The sequence below is a fragment of the Phocoena sinus genome, chromosome 21, assembly GCF_008692025.1.
Source record: "Phocoena sinus isolate mPhoSin1 chromosome 21, mPhoSin1.pri, whole genome shotgun sequence".
Lineage (NCBI taxonomy): Eukaryota > Metazoa > Chordata > Mammalia > Artiodactyla > Phocoenidae > Phocoena > Phocoena sinus.
Window position 1 is genome coordinate 13965203 of NC_045783.1, and position 18330 is coordinate 13983532.

The following is an 18330-nucleotide window of genomic DNA, read 5'->3' on the forward strand; positions in this document are numbered from 1 at the left end:
CAGTGATCTGTTTCAAGTGTTCCCCATATCTCACTGGGGAAGAGTTTGGGGAACTGGGGATTTTATGAAAATTTGTCTTGTGTAGGCTGCCATCCAGTTATGAAAACATTGTAGAATAAAGTTATTTCATGAAAATATGACAATTTCAACCCATACCCCACTTGATTGTGCATATAGTATGTCTTTATTATCAAATCTTTTATGGAAAGGATGCAATCCTTTCTCATTTAGAGAACAGCATTTTTATTTCTGAAAAGCATCTTTCCTGCCTTGTGGTAACTGCATTATAATTTTGAATTGTTCAGCGAATATTAAACAAAGATGAGGGTAATGTTTTATTGGAGAATATAAGCTTTGAAGAAGGACAGAGAACTCTAGCACATACCTTTTCTCTAGAGCAATGCATTGTATAGAAAAATGCACCTGCTCATAGTCCGTGTTCAGGACTGTCTGGAAGGAGTTTATCCAATGGCCAGGGGTTGATCTAAACAACCTCTAAAGTTTCTTTTAAGCCTAAGATTCGAGTCTAAATTCATAAAACCAAAATTTAGCTATTTAATAATAGCACGGAAACATGGAAAAATCTAGATATTAAAATTTTATATCATTATTGCTATAACTGTGTCAGAAAAAGTTCCCAAAGCCTAAACCTATTCCTAGGGGAAAAAAAATGGAAAAAATACACTAACATTTTATTATTTGTGGCTGTACTCGGATGGTAGGATGTAATGGGTTTTTTTTTTCCCCAATGACTATATATTGCTTTTAAAATGAAAAATAGTATTTAAGTCCAATAGCAAAGGTCGGATAACTTACAATAGAAGTTTGACTTGGGTTGAGAAACAAGAGCTCAAATATTGTATTGCTCAACAGCATTTTACTATTCATATAAGACAGCATTTTATTTTACTTTATTTTATTTATTTATTTTTTTGGCCGCACCACGTGGCTTGTGGGGTCCTAGTTTCCCGACCAGGGATTGAACCCGGGCCCTTGGCTGTGAGAGCACGGAGTCCTAACCACTGGAGTGCCAGGGAATCCCCTCATATACGATGGCATTTTAAACATTCAACGGTATTTGTTTTTCAGACTGACACACCTTTGTTGTCCAGAAGGGGTTGCTTTATTTGTAGAAAGAAAAGACATCTCTTTGCATAGCTTTGTATTAATTAAAAAAAAAAAAAGAATACATACATAACCACAGTTTAGCCTTTCTCCAATCTCAGCCTACAAGTTACATTCACTGTTTGATATTTATCAGTGCATTTTGTTCTAGTTTGTGCTATAGGATTTTCAGATAGGAGGGGTTATGCTGAAATTCAGCTATATTTTGTGGGGAATGTCCTGAAGTGCCAAGTCATGTGAACTGGTCATGCATAAATCTGGCCTGAGGTTCATAGGGGTAGGGATATTTTGGTCCTTTAGGGGAAGAACTGAAATGGTCCTTATCTCTGAGCCCTTCAAACACCCACCTCTTGGAGAGGGTGCAAGTAAGAAATTAGTCATGACTCAAACTAATGGAATGTTCAAAAGCTCCATCTGACTGACTTCTGTAGCCCTTAACCCAATTTTCACCTTTTTATTTTTTAAACCTATCTCATTCTTTATCTTTTCCCCCTTTGCAGTATCATAAATATCCATACTGTCTGACCCCAAAATTCAGGACACATGGGCTAATAAATGATTGACAAGAGGCCAGAGTATTTAAAATCTGGATTATCTTTTAAAATTAATTCTCAGAATAACCATAGTCATAAATTAATACTCCTAAATCTGCAAAAGGGGCCTCTTCTAGAGCAAAGCTCAGACAATTGCCTTGAAAACTCCAATTCTGGAGAGATGTTAGCAAAACACAGGCTCCAATCATGCATGCTCTAAGCTCACCCCGTGCTGAATAAAATACGTACTTGCTGAGTCACCCACATGCCAGAGTGGGCGCTGCAACATGATCAGGGATCACTGGAGATGTGGTACTTTTGTCAAATATGTGTAGTTGGTCCCATATCTTAGCATCTCGTATTGATGAAACCGGGTTTCAAAAATTAGGAGAAATTGTGAATGGAAATGTGAAAAAGGGTGCAGTACAATTTTGGATGTGTACTCTATATCAGGGGTCCCCAGTCCCCAGGCCGCCGACCAGTACCTGTTAGGAACTGGGCCGCACAGCAGGAGGTGAGCGGCGGATGTGTGAGCGAAGCTTCGTCTGCCGCTGCCTATCGCTCGCATTACCGCCTGAAGCATCCCCACCCCGGCCCCGCCGTCCGTGGAAAAATTGTCTTCCACGAAACTGGTCCCTGGTGCCAAAAAGGTTGGGGACCACTGCTCTGTATGGAAAAAGGAAACTCAGAATTCTGTGAGGTTTGTCCTAGTGATGATGAGAGATTGGGGAGGTCAATATATGCGTATATGTGAGCCTTAAATTTCCCTTTTCTGTCTTTTAAAGCACCACGTGATCTCTTTCTCGTGTGTTGCCTCTTAAATGATGAGTTGATGAGGGTTGCAGGAGGCAGGTAGGCTTGGGCATTCCTGCCAAGGGCTGTCTACAGGTGACAGCTCTGCCTGGAGAACTTTGTTCTTATTCTTCCTGCAGTCTTTCTTCTATCAGGAAGATGTCGATTAGAGACATTATTCGCCTACCCACCTTGGATGTTGGGGTAAGCACCATCAGCATGCAGAGCGCTTCTCACCACATTGATTACCTGTCTCGTCCATTTTACCTTTTACTCACCTACCCTGAAGAGCGGCACTCTTACCTGACCTAAATATCCCCCTCAGCTTTCGTGATTTCTTTGCCTCGTGTGCAGCCCCTGGGGGTGGCAGTAGAACACCAGTCTGAGAGTTGGTTCCCAGGACTGCGGTGTTCAAATGAAGTTTATCTTTAGGGCCTCCAGTTCCTTTCATTCACTTGTCAGCTATTTAGTGAGCACCTGCTGTGTGCCATGCCTGGGGGACTCAGAGCAAGGAGAACAGACACAGCGGTTCTGCCTTCATGAATATTGCATATATCCTGCTCACTCCCTTTGGGGCCTGTTTTCTCCTCCTTTTGCTTTTAGTGATTTTTAGGCTCAGGCTCTACCTTCCCTCCAATCAAAAGTCTAGGACAAGGATCTAACAAACTCATTCCCTCTAAAAGTTAAACTACTTAGTATGTTTTTTTCTCCTGGGGTTGGGGTGAGGTATTTATTTTAACTGAAAATGAGGTTTTGATCCAAAGTAATTTGTAATGACCCTTGGATAGTGATGAGGAAGACATTACTGGTCTCCAGGAAGCTCTGTGCCACCATCTATCTCACTGTCAAGAAAGGCCAGGAGGCCTTCTGATCACAGGCTGTTGGGAGGGGTGCCATGCCCAACGACAATGAGAGCACCCACTTAAGTGAACATCTCTGAGAGCACTTCACTGTGCCAAGTTCTTTTTCTATATTATTTTATTTAAATCTTTAGAAGCTCTATGAGACACATGTACATATGGACTCTCCATGTTTTTACCAAGAGTGAAATGAATGGGGGCTTATGGGTGCAAATGGAAAACTTGAAGGACAAATTCAGGAGTTGATGGTCCTGAAAGGGGAAATCTTGCTGAAGCATAGATTATAAATATACTTTCAGTTCGTTTTCATTAGATGTATAGAAAAACTACACTTTGGGAATATCTAATCAGTTTAGTAGGGATACTTGTTTAAACAGGGATATTCGATTTATATATCTCTGTCTCATTAAACTTGGGGAGCTGCTGACCAAGCACAGGTTCTAAAATCCTTTTCTTGATTACATTTCCCATATAGCACAATCGAGGGGTGGTCTAATTGCAGTTTTTTGAAGGTTTTGAAAGTAGACATGGATAAGCATCAGATTATTAGATTAATTTAGCTCATTATATAGAGTTGCCTGAAGGGAAAATCCTTTATCTTTTGTAATTCAGCAGCCCAGGCAGCATATCATCATGATTACATAATGCAAAACTCTTCTCCTTGAGTAAACTTAATTATAGAATGCCAGAACTGATAATCAAAGAAGGATGTAACATAAGAGCTGGGTGAAGACCTTGAGGAATTGAAGTTCACAGTAACTATTAGATTAGAGACACCTGTTTCAAATGGTTGACCCTGTTTTTGTTTTGCTTTGTGTTAACATCTTAAATTTCTTGGATTACCTCATGGTCATTTGGCAGATGTCCATCATAAAAAATGAAAAAGTAAGTGGACTATACATAGATACAGCTGACTTTTTCCTGAGGAGAACATATTTGTCTTTTAACAAGGTGTTTGCCTAGGCATACTTCTCTTTCTTTCTTGATGTAAGAAGACACAGATAATATAAATTAATCTCGGAGAGTAAAGACAACCACTTTATCAGGTGGCTTATTCCAGTTTTTTTAATATTTGCCACTTTTCCCTCTTGGAAGGTATCCACATCATTTAAAAGGAAACGTAATGTGAACATTATTTACTCCAAAATTCATACCTGTGGTTCTGATTCTAAGTTGATTTTGAAAGGATGAGCCTTTCCATCTTCAGTTACCTGTGGAGACCATAAGCGAGTTTCCGCCCTGTAAATAAAACAACGTTTGTAAACCCCAAATTCTAATGGTACTTCCAGTTTTAGTATACTTTAATTTCCTATGTTTCTGAAAATACTAACAAACCCTTGATACTTTGAGCAAAAGCAATATTCCTTGCTCATTATCCTGTATTGTCTTATTGAATTAGTCTTATGTTTTTAGTGTACTTCTGGGAAGACTTGAATGGATCAAAATTGCTTGGAGGACCGCTATGGACTGAATGTTTGTGTCCTCGCCCCACACCCCAGGTTCAAATGTTGAAATCCTAATCCCCAGTGTGATGGCCTTTGGGAGGTAATTAGGGTTAGATTAAATCATTAGAGTAGGGCTCTCATGGTGGGATTAATGACCTTATGAAAAGAAGAGGCATGAGATCTCTTCCCTCTCTGTGTGAATGCACCAAAGAAGGCCATGTGAGGACGTGACCGGGAAGCGGGCTCTCACCGAGAACCCAACCATGCTGGCTCCCTGACCTTGGACTTCCAGCCTCCATAACTATGAGAAGTAAATGTTTGTTGCTTAAGCCACCCAGCCTATGGGATTTGATTGTAGCAACCTGAACTAAGGCGAGGACATTGTACAGTGTCTGGAGAAAGTGGGTCTCCAGTGCTTGTGGGAAGCAGTACAGGACAGGGAGATTCTGGAGGCACACCCTGCAGATGACCACAGGACAAACTGGATCCCTAGATCTCCTCAACTTCCTTCCTGTCCTACCTGGGGCACCACAGGAGGCAGTGAATGAGTTGTCAGGTGGATCTGCTGTTGGCATCAAGGAAATGTGCTTTGCCCAACGCTTCTCATGTATCTACTTGGGATCATGTGGCTCCTACGGGACTATGTGCTTGACAGGAACACAGGTTATGCATAGATAGGGAAAGAGTCAATTTCACCTCGTGAAATGGCAGATTGGCTGGCTGATTGTACCTTTGGACCACAGCAGGGAAAATTGTGAATACAACAGCAAGAGGATAAACACACATGCTAACAGCCACTATAACAAATCATTATTTTCACAATTCAGTTTCAGATCACGAGTCTGATGGCAATAGATCAATTTCCTAATGTTGTTTTTGGTCAGAAATGTCTCATTGTCTAAAACCTTCATGTACATGTACCCTCTCATACCTTGTGGGATTCTTCTGGGCTGAGTTCAGTACAAAACAGCCAATAGCATACAGGATATTAGCAACCAGATTTTAACATGATCACATCTTGGCAAGCACGAGATTCTTTTAGGAGCATCTCTAAATTCCACTCCATGTTCTCTACCGTGTTTAGAACAGCAGTATAACTGGACATGCTGTTCGGTGTTTATGTGGCCAATACCTTAAATGGTTCTATTTTCATGGTCAACTAACTGCGTTAGTACAGGAAAAAAGTTATTTTAGCCTCTTTCATTACTCTGACATTCCAGAGGATTCTTTTTAGAAATCCTTTGTTAACAGCTACTAGATTGACTGACTTCAGTGAAGAACAGACCAAAGTGGCTGATACATTAAAAAAAAAGCCAGTCAAAATTCTGCATCCTGTGACACTCCTTCTCACTGGGAAGATGAAATCATTTATACTTCTGGTTCAGGTTCTTCCACAAAACAGATCGAATTTTAACACCATTAATTAAAGAGCACCTGTCAATTTTGAGACACAGCTGGTGTGCTGCTGCTTTAATCCTGTCCTGTGCATCAGCATGAGTCATGGACTCAGTACCGAAGCCATCAATAGCCAGGATGACATCTCCGGGACACAGGTTGGCAGCTGCCGCCTTGCTTCCTGGAGTAATCTGGAAGAGATCATCGCACGTTTAAAATCAACACCCTGCGGCATCTTGAGTTTTGTGCCCAACGTTTATATTTCACCTTGGTAACATTTTAAATGCTTCACTGGGCAGGACATATTAAATCTCACTTAAAGTAACTCTTGATTGATCAGTTGTGCTACCTCTATTTTCCCATTATGTGAAATAATTTTGTTTCTTACTAACCACATTTCCTCCATCATGACATCTCTGATTCTCTTTTAAAACATCTTCCATAACTCCCTGTTTGGATCATATTTTCTTTGCTTTAAAGAAAATCATTTGTTTCTTAGGATTTTTTGTCACCCAGAACTCTCTATTTGGGAATAGAACTTTACTACATCTGGGGAGCCTTAATATTTGAACTGAAACTACTTTAGCATCCCTATAATGCGCCTGGGATATAGAAAGCTGGAAAGAGAATCACTCTTGTATTAACAAGAAGCAGCCAGATAATATGCAAAATTATGACTTTTCGTGGACTCTTCAGAGAGCCGAAGTTGCAGGGCAACCAACTAGCTTGGAATCTAAGGAAAGACGGGAGTCTCCGAGGAAAGACAAGCATGGGCTCACCTGTACCAGAGCATGGAGGAAGATGGGGCCAAATATACTAGTTGTTAAGAAGAGTTTAGCTAAAATTATGAACAAATTGCTAAAGGCCAAGTATAATTAAGCATTGAGAGTCTAGAACCCGTGGGAACCACAGATACAAGAGAAGTTTGTATCTACTCACAGTCTCTCCTCCATGAATGAAGAACAGATGGAACAAATAGAAAACAACTAACAAGATGGTAGCTTTGAATTAAACCATACCAATAATTACATTATATGTAAATGGCCTAAAAACACATCACGTTCTGTTTTTTAACAGAGTTTGTCAAACTAGGTAAAAGAAAAAAAACGCAAGATCTAACCTTATGCCATCTACCAGAAATCCACGTGGGTTTCTTTTTTGGAGGGGAGGTGGGGAATGATATGAGAAATGATATGGGGGGAAATGATATGAGAAAAATATGGTTGTTAAATGTTTAGAAAGTGGCTATCTGAAATTATTTCAGATATTTCAAATTATTTCAACAAAAACATGTTGAGTATACAGTTAAAGGCGATGATTGTTCTGATGGCTATACCTACTCCCAGTTTTTCTGGGTAAATCCGAACTATTTACAACTGCCTAATAGTCCTCACCTGGCCTCACCCTGCCTGCTTCTCTAACATCATCTCACACCATTCTCACTCCCCCGCCCCTCCCAATCCACTGCTCTACAGCTAGTCCGATTTCCTTTTAATTCCTCAAATAGGCCAAGCTTGCACCCTCTTCTGGGCTTTGTGCACACTGTTAACTTGCTCCTGAAATGCTTCCCCTGACCCTTCACCCGGTTGCTTCTTCTCCTCCTTTTGGTTTAGGCTTAAATGTCATGTTCTCAGAGAGACCTCCCCAGACATCTGACGTAGTTTCTCCAGCCCCCTCCCCACTGTTACACCCTATTGTCTTCTTTTATGAAGACAGTTTGTACTTTCATGTTTGTTTATTTACTTGTGTAGTGTCTGTTTTCCCAACTGGAAGTTCTTGAGGATATCGATAATATTATATATATTCCTAATGCTTCACAGTGTATACTCAGTGTTTGGAATTGATGAATAATTACTTGAAAACTGAATGAAATGGACATTTAACTCAGAACTTGTGAAACAAAAGTAACTAGTCCTTATATACCCAAAGATTATGGCTATTAATGTCAACCTGTCATTGTTCCTTTTGCAAGTTCCCACTGTTTAGATCAGAATAAGATGTAGAACTTGACTTAAACCTCAAACTGCTCCAGGAATAAACTAGATCATTCCTAATGTTTAACTTGAGGATCAGTCATTAATTCATTTTTCGTCTCTTTGCTTAATCTAGTCATCAATTCGATTTAAGTGGCTCTAAGAGAGATCCAAGATTCATATAAAGGAATAAAATTGCTAAAATGACAAATTCTCATGGGTCCTAGATCTTCAGTCTCATCACTAAAGTGTTTATTTTACTCATTTCATATCTGTGATCACCTCACTGTAGCAATCATGATAATTTCCAGAAGGGACAGATGATGGGGGCTGGGTGAGGACAACTGGAGATCATTGTATCTCAGCTTTTAGGAGGCATTTCGTAAATGTTTTTCCATTTAGAAATTCTCCCACACTCAGAACTGTTAGAAGAATAAAAGTTTCCATCCCCAGTGTGACTTGTAGTGCTAAAAATAACCTCAAACTTTTAATTTTCTCTAGCTATAGTTCATCAAAATCAGTACCATCTATTTTTAAACTTCTAAGACCAAAATGCTTTTCTTTTGAGTTAAAACATGAGAAAGCATGGCTCAATGTGTTTGCTTTTAAAGCCTCACCTAGCTTTTCTAATATATTTTAATTTGCTTTATATATAATACTCGATCTAGGTTTAGAAGAGCCTAACATTATTTCTTAGCTCTGGTTCAGATGAGTGGAAGGTAGGGTTGTATGTATCTGTCTATATAAATTTTAAACGGAGATATCTGGGGTGCTGAACTTAGATACTGTATATTACTAAATGTTATTAACAACGTTAATATGGAAGTTAATAACTATTTTATATTTATGCAAAGTATTACATTTGCAAAGCTCTTTCTAATAACTCTCACCATTACAACTCTAAGACAGTCCGGAGAAAGAAGACTGCTTCTCTTTTTCAGAGAACCTGTGGCTTCTCACTAAGGTGGTTGCAGTTGAACAGCTATGTCACCAGCGGTTTCATTAGCTAAATAGGAAAAGTGGTCGATAGTGGTGCCAGAACCAACTTCTGACTTTGCGTTCAACCTGGCGGTGATGTCCTGGGCCCTCCACATTAGGATTTGATAGGAAAGAAAAGAATCTGTAGAGAAATGGATGAGAGACAAGGAGAAAACACGATCCTTCACTTCTTAGTTCTCAAGTTCAGCTAGGGTAGTGATCAGCAAATGGCCACTAAACTGGCCTGGTTTTTGTAAGTTAAACTATCTGTCTAATCATAAGAATGTATTATTTTCCAGCATGACTTTATATTATTTCTTTGTAGTTTATTTATATTACTTTATATTATTGCTCACAGTTTATTTTTAACACTTTCCCAAATGATGAGGAGAGAGAGCTAAAATGAGGCAAAGAGTTTTTCAGTGGATTCTTCATTTTTTAGTTTCATTAGGGTCTCAAATGTCAAAAGCATTCGAGAGATCATGGGAAATAGTACTGCTGTCAATCACTTAGCACATCTTTTCTAACTCGTCTGATTAGAAGGATCACCGAGCATCTTTGCTTAACATAAAGATTCCAGTCCAATCCAGATGCCTGGAATCACGAAACAGAAGCTGTAGCAGAGGAACTAGGGAATTTGTGTTTTTAACAAGTCCTTTAAGATGATTTCTTTTTCACATCAACCTATTACTTGGGTTTATTTGGAAAAAACTAACTTAAATCACAGGTAAAGCATCTATCAATGTCCTATTAACTGTGGGAAACATGAGGGAAGTCCAGAATATCGCCCTGGTGGGATTTCTATATTAAGAATAAAAATGGTTGAAATAGTTATGGAGAAAGACAAGTATATACGGAAGGGCTGTCCTGTGGGGCCTGGATCTAAATAATAAGAAATCCCATTATTCAGTTGTTCTCCATGGCCTACAAATAAACTTCAGTACCTCACCTGGCATCCAAAGCCCTCCAGCACCTGGCTGCAGTCTACATTTCTAGTCCAATCAGTATCTCTGCAAGTAGCGCCTGGGCATGGGTATGTTCAGCTTATCTGGGTGAGGCTCATGTGCAGTCACAGGTGAGAACTATTATGGTGGTGTTATACTGTTGGTATTGGTATCTTTTAAGATGAGAAAACTGTTGCTTAGAAAGTATAAGAAACTTGCTTAGGGTCACACATCCAGTGAAAATTTGAAATTCCTCGTGGGTCTGTCTAACTCTATAGCTCAAGCTCCTCCACTATCCCAAAATGCCACCCCCTGCAGGTACTCTCTCCCCCCTGACTCCGCCCATCTCTTTGGCCATACTTTTTTCATGGAATCCTGGACAAGTTGTATCATGGTAGTTTGCGTTCATGTCTCTTCTGCTGATAACATGAACTTCTCAGGGGAGTAGAAACCCATTAAGTGATGACTGTATCCCCCACAGTGCCTTCCACATAAAATACCTTCTGCACTTAGTAGGTACTTGTGGGATGTATGAATGTTGGGAACAGATGAACCAGTGCTCCCGTGCAGACACGTCTTTGTCAAAACACAAGTAAGTACCGTCACCCCTCTGAATCCGTGGGTTCCGCATCCAGGATTCAACCAACCGAGGGTGGAAAATATTTGAAAAAAAATTCCAGGGAGTTCCAAAAAGCAAAACTTGAATTTGCCACATGTTGGCAACTATTTACATAGCATTTACATTGCGTTAGGTATTAGAAATAATCTAGAGATGATTTAAAGTATAGGGGAGGATGTACCTAGGTTATATGCAAATACCATTTTATATAAGAGACTTGAGCATCCTGGGGTTTTGGTATCATTGGGGGGGGTTGGGGGCATAGAGGAGTGGGCATCCTGGAACCAATCCCTCAAGGATACCGAGGGCTACCTGGAAAAAGACTGTATTCAACTGTAAACATTTCTTTCTAAAAGTTCAAATTTCAAATATAATTTATATTAAAGTACTATTCAGTGTTAAAGCCTACAAAACTTAAGAATACACTAACATTTTCTATGTTGGCACCCAAGTCCATACATAGCATTCTTGGTTAACAGTGATCTTGATCCTGGGTGTGGTCTGTATAGAAAGGAGGGAAGAGGAACTGAGTGGGAAGGGACATGGTGGCATGAGATGTGTACAGTAGTTTTACATCGTGTACACAAAAGAAGCTTGTGCTTTATTCCAAATGGGACCATTTATGAAAACAAACCATCTGTAACTTGGCTGTGATAGTAGATCCACCTTCTGGGTGGTCCAAACGTTTAAGAAAGAGAGAGACTCCTTAGAACCTTCTTGCCAGAAGAAAACCAGCTGCTGGCTTAGAGATGTGAACCTTAAACTTTATTCTGTGGAATGCCTAGGCCAGTTGTATATGGTGTTTGCAGTGGCAACGCCCTGCTGCAGGCTGAACAACTGGAACTTAAATTCATATTGCACGAAGTAGAGCACACCCTTGCCTAGAAACTGCTTTCCTACAAATCGTGTCACAACCAATGGCTCAAAAAAGTTTTCGGGATTGTCTGGTGTTTGATTTACCTTACTTCTCACGTTTTTTATGATGCAAAGTTTCACCCAGCTGATTAATTGGATGGTAAACAATTGTAGGGTGGGGACCCTTTGTCCTAATTTTGTGAATTATAATTTCAGCTGATGGAGGGAATTACTTTGTAAATCCTGCCCCCAGCAGAGGGTGGAGCAGAGGACCACGGTCTAAGGAGCATTTCTATAATCTGCTTTTGTAGAGTGTGAGGAAGGGAGGGGAGGGCGTTGCTTGTAGGACAAAAATTGATTCAGTTGACTCGAGGACTATATCTCATTCATGGGACTTTTTGTGGTGTCAAGTGCAGGCATTGGCATTTTCATTCTTTGTATGCTTAAGAACTTATGTAAAACAGACAAATCAATTAACAATAAAACAGTTCTCCTTTTTCTTTATTGTGGAATACTTCTGAGGACACAGTTTGCACCTATTATGAAAATAAATTTATGTCAAAAGTGAACAATTTATTCACTCATATTATGTCTATTTGTATTCTGTGACCTGTATGAGGTACTAGACACTGTACTTGGCACTGAACAGCCCCCATATTTGCCAGTTGTTGCCCTGAGGGGGGAGCATTCCATCTGTGGGATACAGATGTTCTCAACCATCTGTGGTACAAGGCATGTTATAAGGAGAGGTTGTAGGTCAAGAGCTACAGTAATTAAATGGATGAAATGATGACTGCTCGAAGAAGGCTGGAGAAGCGGTATTTGAATGGGTTTCCACAGGCACAGAGGACAGTGGAGTGGGTGGGGAAGAGAATTCTGGAGAAAAATGATAGCAGGGGCAACGCCATGTTACAGAAATCATAAGTGGTCCAGAGTATGGGCACCACTACCTATTTATGGAGTGAGAGGAGGAAAGGAGAGAGGAAATGAACTTGAAAACTTGAGCTGGGAGAGAGGGTGAAAGCCATGAATTTCATGCTACAGACCACACATTTTATTCTCTATAAACTGTGGGTGCCACTGAAGGATTTTTAAGAATGGGGAAGATAGGAGCAACGAGCAACCATCTCAAAGATGGCTGGTAAGAATATGCAGGGTGAATTGGAGAGGGGAGACAACAGCTAGGTGTGAAATTAGGAAACCTTGCCTGGGGACAGCGGTAGAAAAAAAGGAAAGTGGTAGATCTGAAAGATGTAGCATCAGTAGGACCAGGGGATGAGTTGCATGGCACAAAACGCCTGTTTGGAAATATCTGTACAATAAGCAGCATCTTTCACGTGTGTGGGCTTCAGGATGCAGGCTTTGGAGGCAGGTCGACCTGCGTCAAATTCTGCCCTGCCGCTTGTGGTCATCGACAGGTTAATGAATCTCTTGAAGCCCCACTCTTTTCATCTGCAGAAAGGGATATTACTGCTACTACTCTGATAGGATTCGTGTGAGATCTAAGTGAGTGCATATATAGGGCTTAGAAGAGTGCATAGCAGGCAACAGAGTATACTAAGACACACACAGTCTCATTCACTACCTTTTAACACAGTATAAAAATATTAATAGAATTATTCTACTACCTAATTACAACACTGATAGTTATGTTTGTGTAATATTTTTTAGTCTTTTTTCCAAATGAGTTTTAGTATTCTTATAATTTCAGTGGAAATACTCTCAATTAGGTGTTCACTAAGGCAAAAAAGTTCACATGAACGTGTTTTCATTTATTCAACAAGAATCTATTTATGTGAATGGCTTTGGGTACACTTGGAATACAAAAGAGTTTAGTTCACCCGCTCTCCTTGAGTTAAATTAAAGAGAAAAGCCGTAGTCAAATGAAATTATCAGATGTGTTCGTGCACTGTTATTGAACCAAGTGTCAATATGAGTGATACAAATTAGTTATGAGTTAAAAATTCAAACGGAATTGGCTTCCCAAACAATAACTGTCATCAGATCGAATATATTTACCGATAGCTCCTGCAGTCAACTGCAAAATGTTAAGTTCTGCTTTGAAATAAACACTGTTTATAATGTCAACAACTCAACATTTCAAACATAAGATTAATCATATTGACATGTTCCACAGTAATAGTGAGATATTTCTTTTATAAATCACTGACAGGATTTCTGTGACAAAATTATTCCTTTAAGGTTTAATATAAATACGGTTTATCCTTTGTAAGGATTCAAGAGCTTATTTCATTTAATATAAACAAATGAACACTATACTTCAGAAACTTTAAAAATATTTCTTCATAGAGATAATGCAAACTGTTTCCTTTGGTAAATCCATAAAAGGCATTGCTTGGCTCAGGTCACTGAACCATTTTCTGCCTAATTTACTTAGGAACATTTTTGGGGTATGTTAAGTTTTCATGTCTCATATGAAAACACATGTCAGATATGTTTATATGTTTTCAAAATATGTAAAACAAAGCTTGAAATGTTCCATGGTATGCATCTGTTCCATGGATACATGTTTTGAGATATTTTTAAAAGCCATTCATTCTTAGAACTCGTAAGTAGAACAGAATTTTAAAAGTATTACCTTGTTCAAAGCCTATGTGAGGATATCAGATTATAAGGTATACATTTATAAAATATAGTTTAAGCAGTAAGGAACAAAATAAAGCATAGTAAAGGTATAAATATTCTGAAAGTTTATGTTTTAAAATTAGGTTTAATAGGCTTTATATGTGATCATTGAAATAATAATGATTTTCTGTTAAGACAAACACATGTTGGAAAAAAGGTCAACTAGACCAACTAGACATTTACTGACGACAGATCCTGAAGTATCCATTTTCTTTTTTCTTAATTAGACAATACTTTAGAGAATATTAAGGAAAGCTTGACTTTGATGGTCAAGTATTCAGAGTTATTAGGCTGAGGATGGTTCTCCATCAGGTAAATGAAACTATCTGACACATTTTCTTTGTAGTTTGAGTTGTAGATGATGATTTCTAAGCCAAGTTCCAGCTTTGGAAAATATTTATTCAAAATGCTTGGAAACCTAGGAATACAGATTAGTGACATTGTCCCTGTCTGGGCTGATATGAGCGCCTCCAACTTGGCCAGCCGAGGTCTTGCCCTGCGAACAGCGCCCTGCTGAAGTTTTCCTCCAGACAGGGAAAGCGCTCAGTTGCCTGTCTCTCTCCAACAAACAGCCACCACTGTCTCTCCTTCTCTGGACCCCATCTCATTTGTTATTGAAAGGAGACCCGGAGGGGAGGGCGAGAAGGCAGCCCACCTCGCAGCCTCGCCTTCTCTGAGCACAGGGAAACCACGCCGTCCGTTCTTCTCTCCTCGGAAAGTTGCTGGAGGCCAACAGGTTGCAGACAGAGACCATTGGAACTGACTGGATTAATTCTCTAAGCTGCTCTGCATCCTCCAGACCTAGTTTGCCAAGGTGCTGCCCTCCCTCGAACCGTGAACCCGAAGCCGAGGCCCCACCCAGCGCACCCCAGTGCCTCGCTGGCCACTCTTCTCTCCAGGGGGGCCCACGGCACGCCAGAGTCCCCGACTTGCAGCAGAAGAACGGAAAACACCTACCCTGGTGATGATCAAGGGCTGGTTGAAGTCTATGCCCCCCGAGAGTCTGAAGCCCCAGGGCGCAGGGCCCGGCAGGACCACGTTTTGGGGCATGGTGCCTCCTGGCACGGCCTTTCTGGGGCGGGGGCGCAACGAGTGTCCCCGAGCGGAACAGCCCACTCTGCTCCCGGGGCAGTGTCCTCGCCGGACCGCGGCCGGGGAGCTTTATCCCCGCTCCCGAGTGACGTCACTGGCCTCCCCTCCTCCCCCGCTCCTCCCACCAAGGAGAGCTCCAACTTTGGAAGAAAGAGACGCGCCAGACCCGCGGGAGTTTACAGTCGCGCACCGGGCCGGCGCAGCCTCCCAGACCTCTCGGGCGGACGCTGAAGGAGGCTTCGGGTTACATCTCCCACCACTCTCTCTCTTTTTAACATCTTTATTGGAGTATAATTGCTTTACAATGGTGTGTTAGTTTCTGCTTTATAACCAAGTGTATCAGCTATGCATATATCCCCCCATATCTCCTCCCTCTTGCGTCTCCCTCCCATCCTCCCTATCCCACCCCTCTAGGTGGTCTCAAAGCACCGAGCTGATCTCCCTGTGCTATGCGGCTGCTTCCCACTAACTATCTATTTTACATTTGGTAGTGTATGTATGTCCATGCCACTCTCACTTGGTCCCAGCTTACCCTTCCCCCTCCCCGTGTCCTCAAGTCCATACCCTACGTCTGCATCTCTATTCCTGTCCTGCCCCTAGGTTCTTCATAACCATTTTTTAATAGATTCCATATATATGTGTTAGCATACGGTATTTGTTTTTCTCTTTCTGACTTACTTCACTCTGTATGACAGACTCTAGGTCCATCCACCTCACTACAAATAACTCAGTTTCATTTCGTTTAATGGCTGAGTAATATTCCATTGTATATATGTGCCACATCTTCTTTATCCATTCATCTGTCGATGGACACTTAGGTTGCTTCCATGTCCTGGCTATTGTAAATAGTGCTGCAATGGACATTGTGGTACATGACTCTTTTTGAATTATGGTTTTCTCAGGGTATATGCTCAGTAGTGGGGTTGCTGGGTCGTATGTAGTTCTATTTTTAGTTTTTTAAGGAACCTCTGTACTGTTCTCCATAGTGGCTGTATCAATTTACATTCCCACCAACAGTGCAAGAGGGTTCCCTTTTCTCCACACCCTCTCCAGCATTTATTGTTTGTAGATTTTTTGATGATCGCCATTCTGACTGGTGTGAGGTGATACCTCATTGTAGTTTGGACTTGCATTTCTCTAATGATTAGTGATGTTGAGCATCCTTTCATGTGTTTGTTGGCAATCTGTATATCTTCTTTGGAGAAATGTCTATTTAGGTCTTCTGCCCATTTTTGGATTGGGTTGTTTGTTTTTTTGATATTGAGCTGCATGAGCTGCTTGTAAATTTTGGAGATGAATCCTTTGTCAATTGCTTCATTTGCAAATATTTTCTCCCATCCTGAGGGTTGTCTTTTCATCTTGTTTATGTTTTCCTTTGCTGTGCAAAAGCTTTTAAGTTTCATTAGGTCCCATTTGTTTATTTTTGTTTTTATTTCCATTTCTCTAGGAGGTGGGTCAAAAAGGTCCTTTTGACCCATCACTCTCTCAAAGTAATGCCTGTCCTGTTTATCTTCTGCTTGGAGCTCAGCAGTGAGCTTCATTCGAAGTTAGCACAGGGAACTCTACCTAATGCACTGCAGTAACCTAAATGGGAGGGAAGTCCAAAAGGGAGGGGATATCTGTATGTGCATGACTGACTCATTTTGTTGTGCGTTGGAGGCTAACACAACATTGTAAGGCAGCCATACTCCAATAAAATTTTTTTTAAAAAGTCTATCTCCATCAGAAAAAAAAAAAAAGCAGTTAAACCATGGCCTCTATACTTTCAATTAAAATAAAACACAAGCATCAGGAATGCAGTTGGTTATTTAGCAATTGTGACTGTGCTAATGTTTACTTACTAGCTGTGTGGTTAAATTACTTAACATTCTTAAGCCTCAGTTTCCTCATCTGTAAAATAGGGGTAATAATGGTACTTCTCCGGTAGGGTCGCTCTGAGAATTAAATGAGCTATCTCTGCACAGTGCCTGGCACAGCATGAGTGCTCAGTAAATATTAAGCATTTCTGCAATTAAGTACATATAGTCATATATATTTGTGGGTATATGTAATATATGTGAATGCAAACATATTAAAATTTTATTTTTTAAAAATGAAGAAATCTAAAAGTGAAAATGTCATGCAAAGGTACCCTATCCAATGAGCCATCTAAAAGTATATATGAGAAGACAATTTGTCAGTATACTCAAAGTATAGTTTAATTTTGATTAGAGTAATTGTCACCTCCCTCAAATTCAGTCTCTAAACCTGTTTTTGACAAGTGGGTGTCAAGTATTAACAGAAACCGAGGAGTTGAGACTGTCCTGTGTGGACGGTACAAGAGCAGCCCCAAATAGGATGGAACTGCATGGAGGGAAAGGAGGGAGGGTGGGTATTCACTGAGCATCTTCATGGTCCAGGGCAGTGGTGATTGCTTTACCCGTGTCGTCTTCATCCTCATGGCAAGACCATCAGATTGCTATTATTATTCCCTTTTTTTTTTTTTTTTGGTAAAGAAGTAATTTCTTAGAAGTTGAGTTACTTGCATAGAATCACGCAGCTAATAAGTGATACAATTGTGATCACAAACCCAGGTCTGCCTGACTCCAATGTGTGCCTGGTATAGGTCTGAAGACCAGGAGAGTCTGGGGAGGGTCCTATCTTGGCTCAGTGTAGAATCAGGTATTTCTGGTGTTGTACTCCAGGATGTTCTGATTCCCAAGGAGAGGGGGAGGGATGAGGAATAAGAGTATGAAGTGCTTTAAAAGCCCAAGAATGAGAGTCATGGACTTCATGCCCAGTATGATAGGGCTGTGTCAGTCCAGGAGAGCAGAGCTGCAACACGCTTTATTAACAGCATAGTCTGTTTCGATGTGGTTTTAAGACTGATAGAGAAGGGATATTTAGGAAGCTGTAAGCAAAGTGGACTAGCCTGGTGATAGTGTAAATCACAAAACCTGGATTGGAACTACTTTGTCCACTGTGGTAGATTATATAAAAGTCCCAGGGGGATAGGTGTTTTCTAGTCCCAAACATTTTCCAGTGCCCCACCTATGTTGGGTTATCAAGGAAGTAATCATATATTCTTGTTGAT

At 40.5% G+C, this 18330-nt stretch overlaps 1 protein-coding gene across 3 annotated transcripts in view; it reads right to left on the reverse strand.

Annotated features, from left to right (window-relative positions):
- Window positions 1-15271, reverse strand: part of PDLIM3 (PDZ and LIM domain 3) — a 30516-nt gene extending 15245 nt beyond the window's left edge. For all 3 annotated transcript variants that reach the window (XM_032618429.1, XM_032618428.1, XM_032618430.1), the window contains exons 1-3: window positions 15123-15271; window positions 6190-6341; window positions 4465-4549 (exon numbers count right to left, since the gene is read on the reverse strand). In XM_032618429.1, coding sequence (XP_032474320.1) covers window positions 4465-4549; window positions 6190-6341; window positions 15123-15215 — 330 coding nt within the window. In that variant the 5' untranslated portion in view covers window positions 15216-15271. The remainder of the gene's footprint in view (window positions 1-4464; window positions 4550-6189; window positions 6342-15122) is intronic.
- Window positions 15272-18330: the final 3059 nt, after the last annotated feature.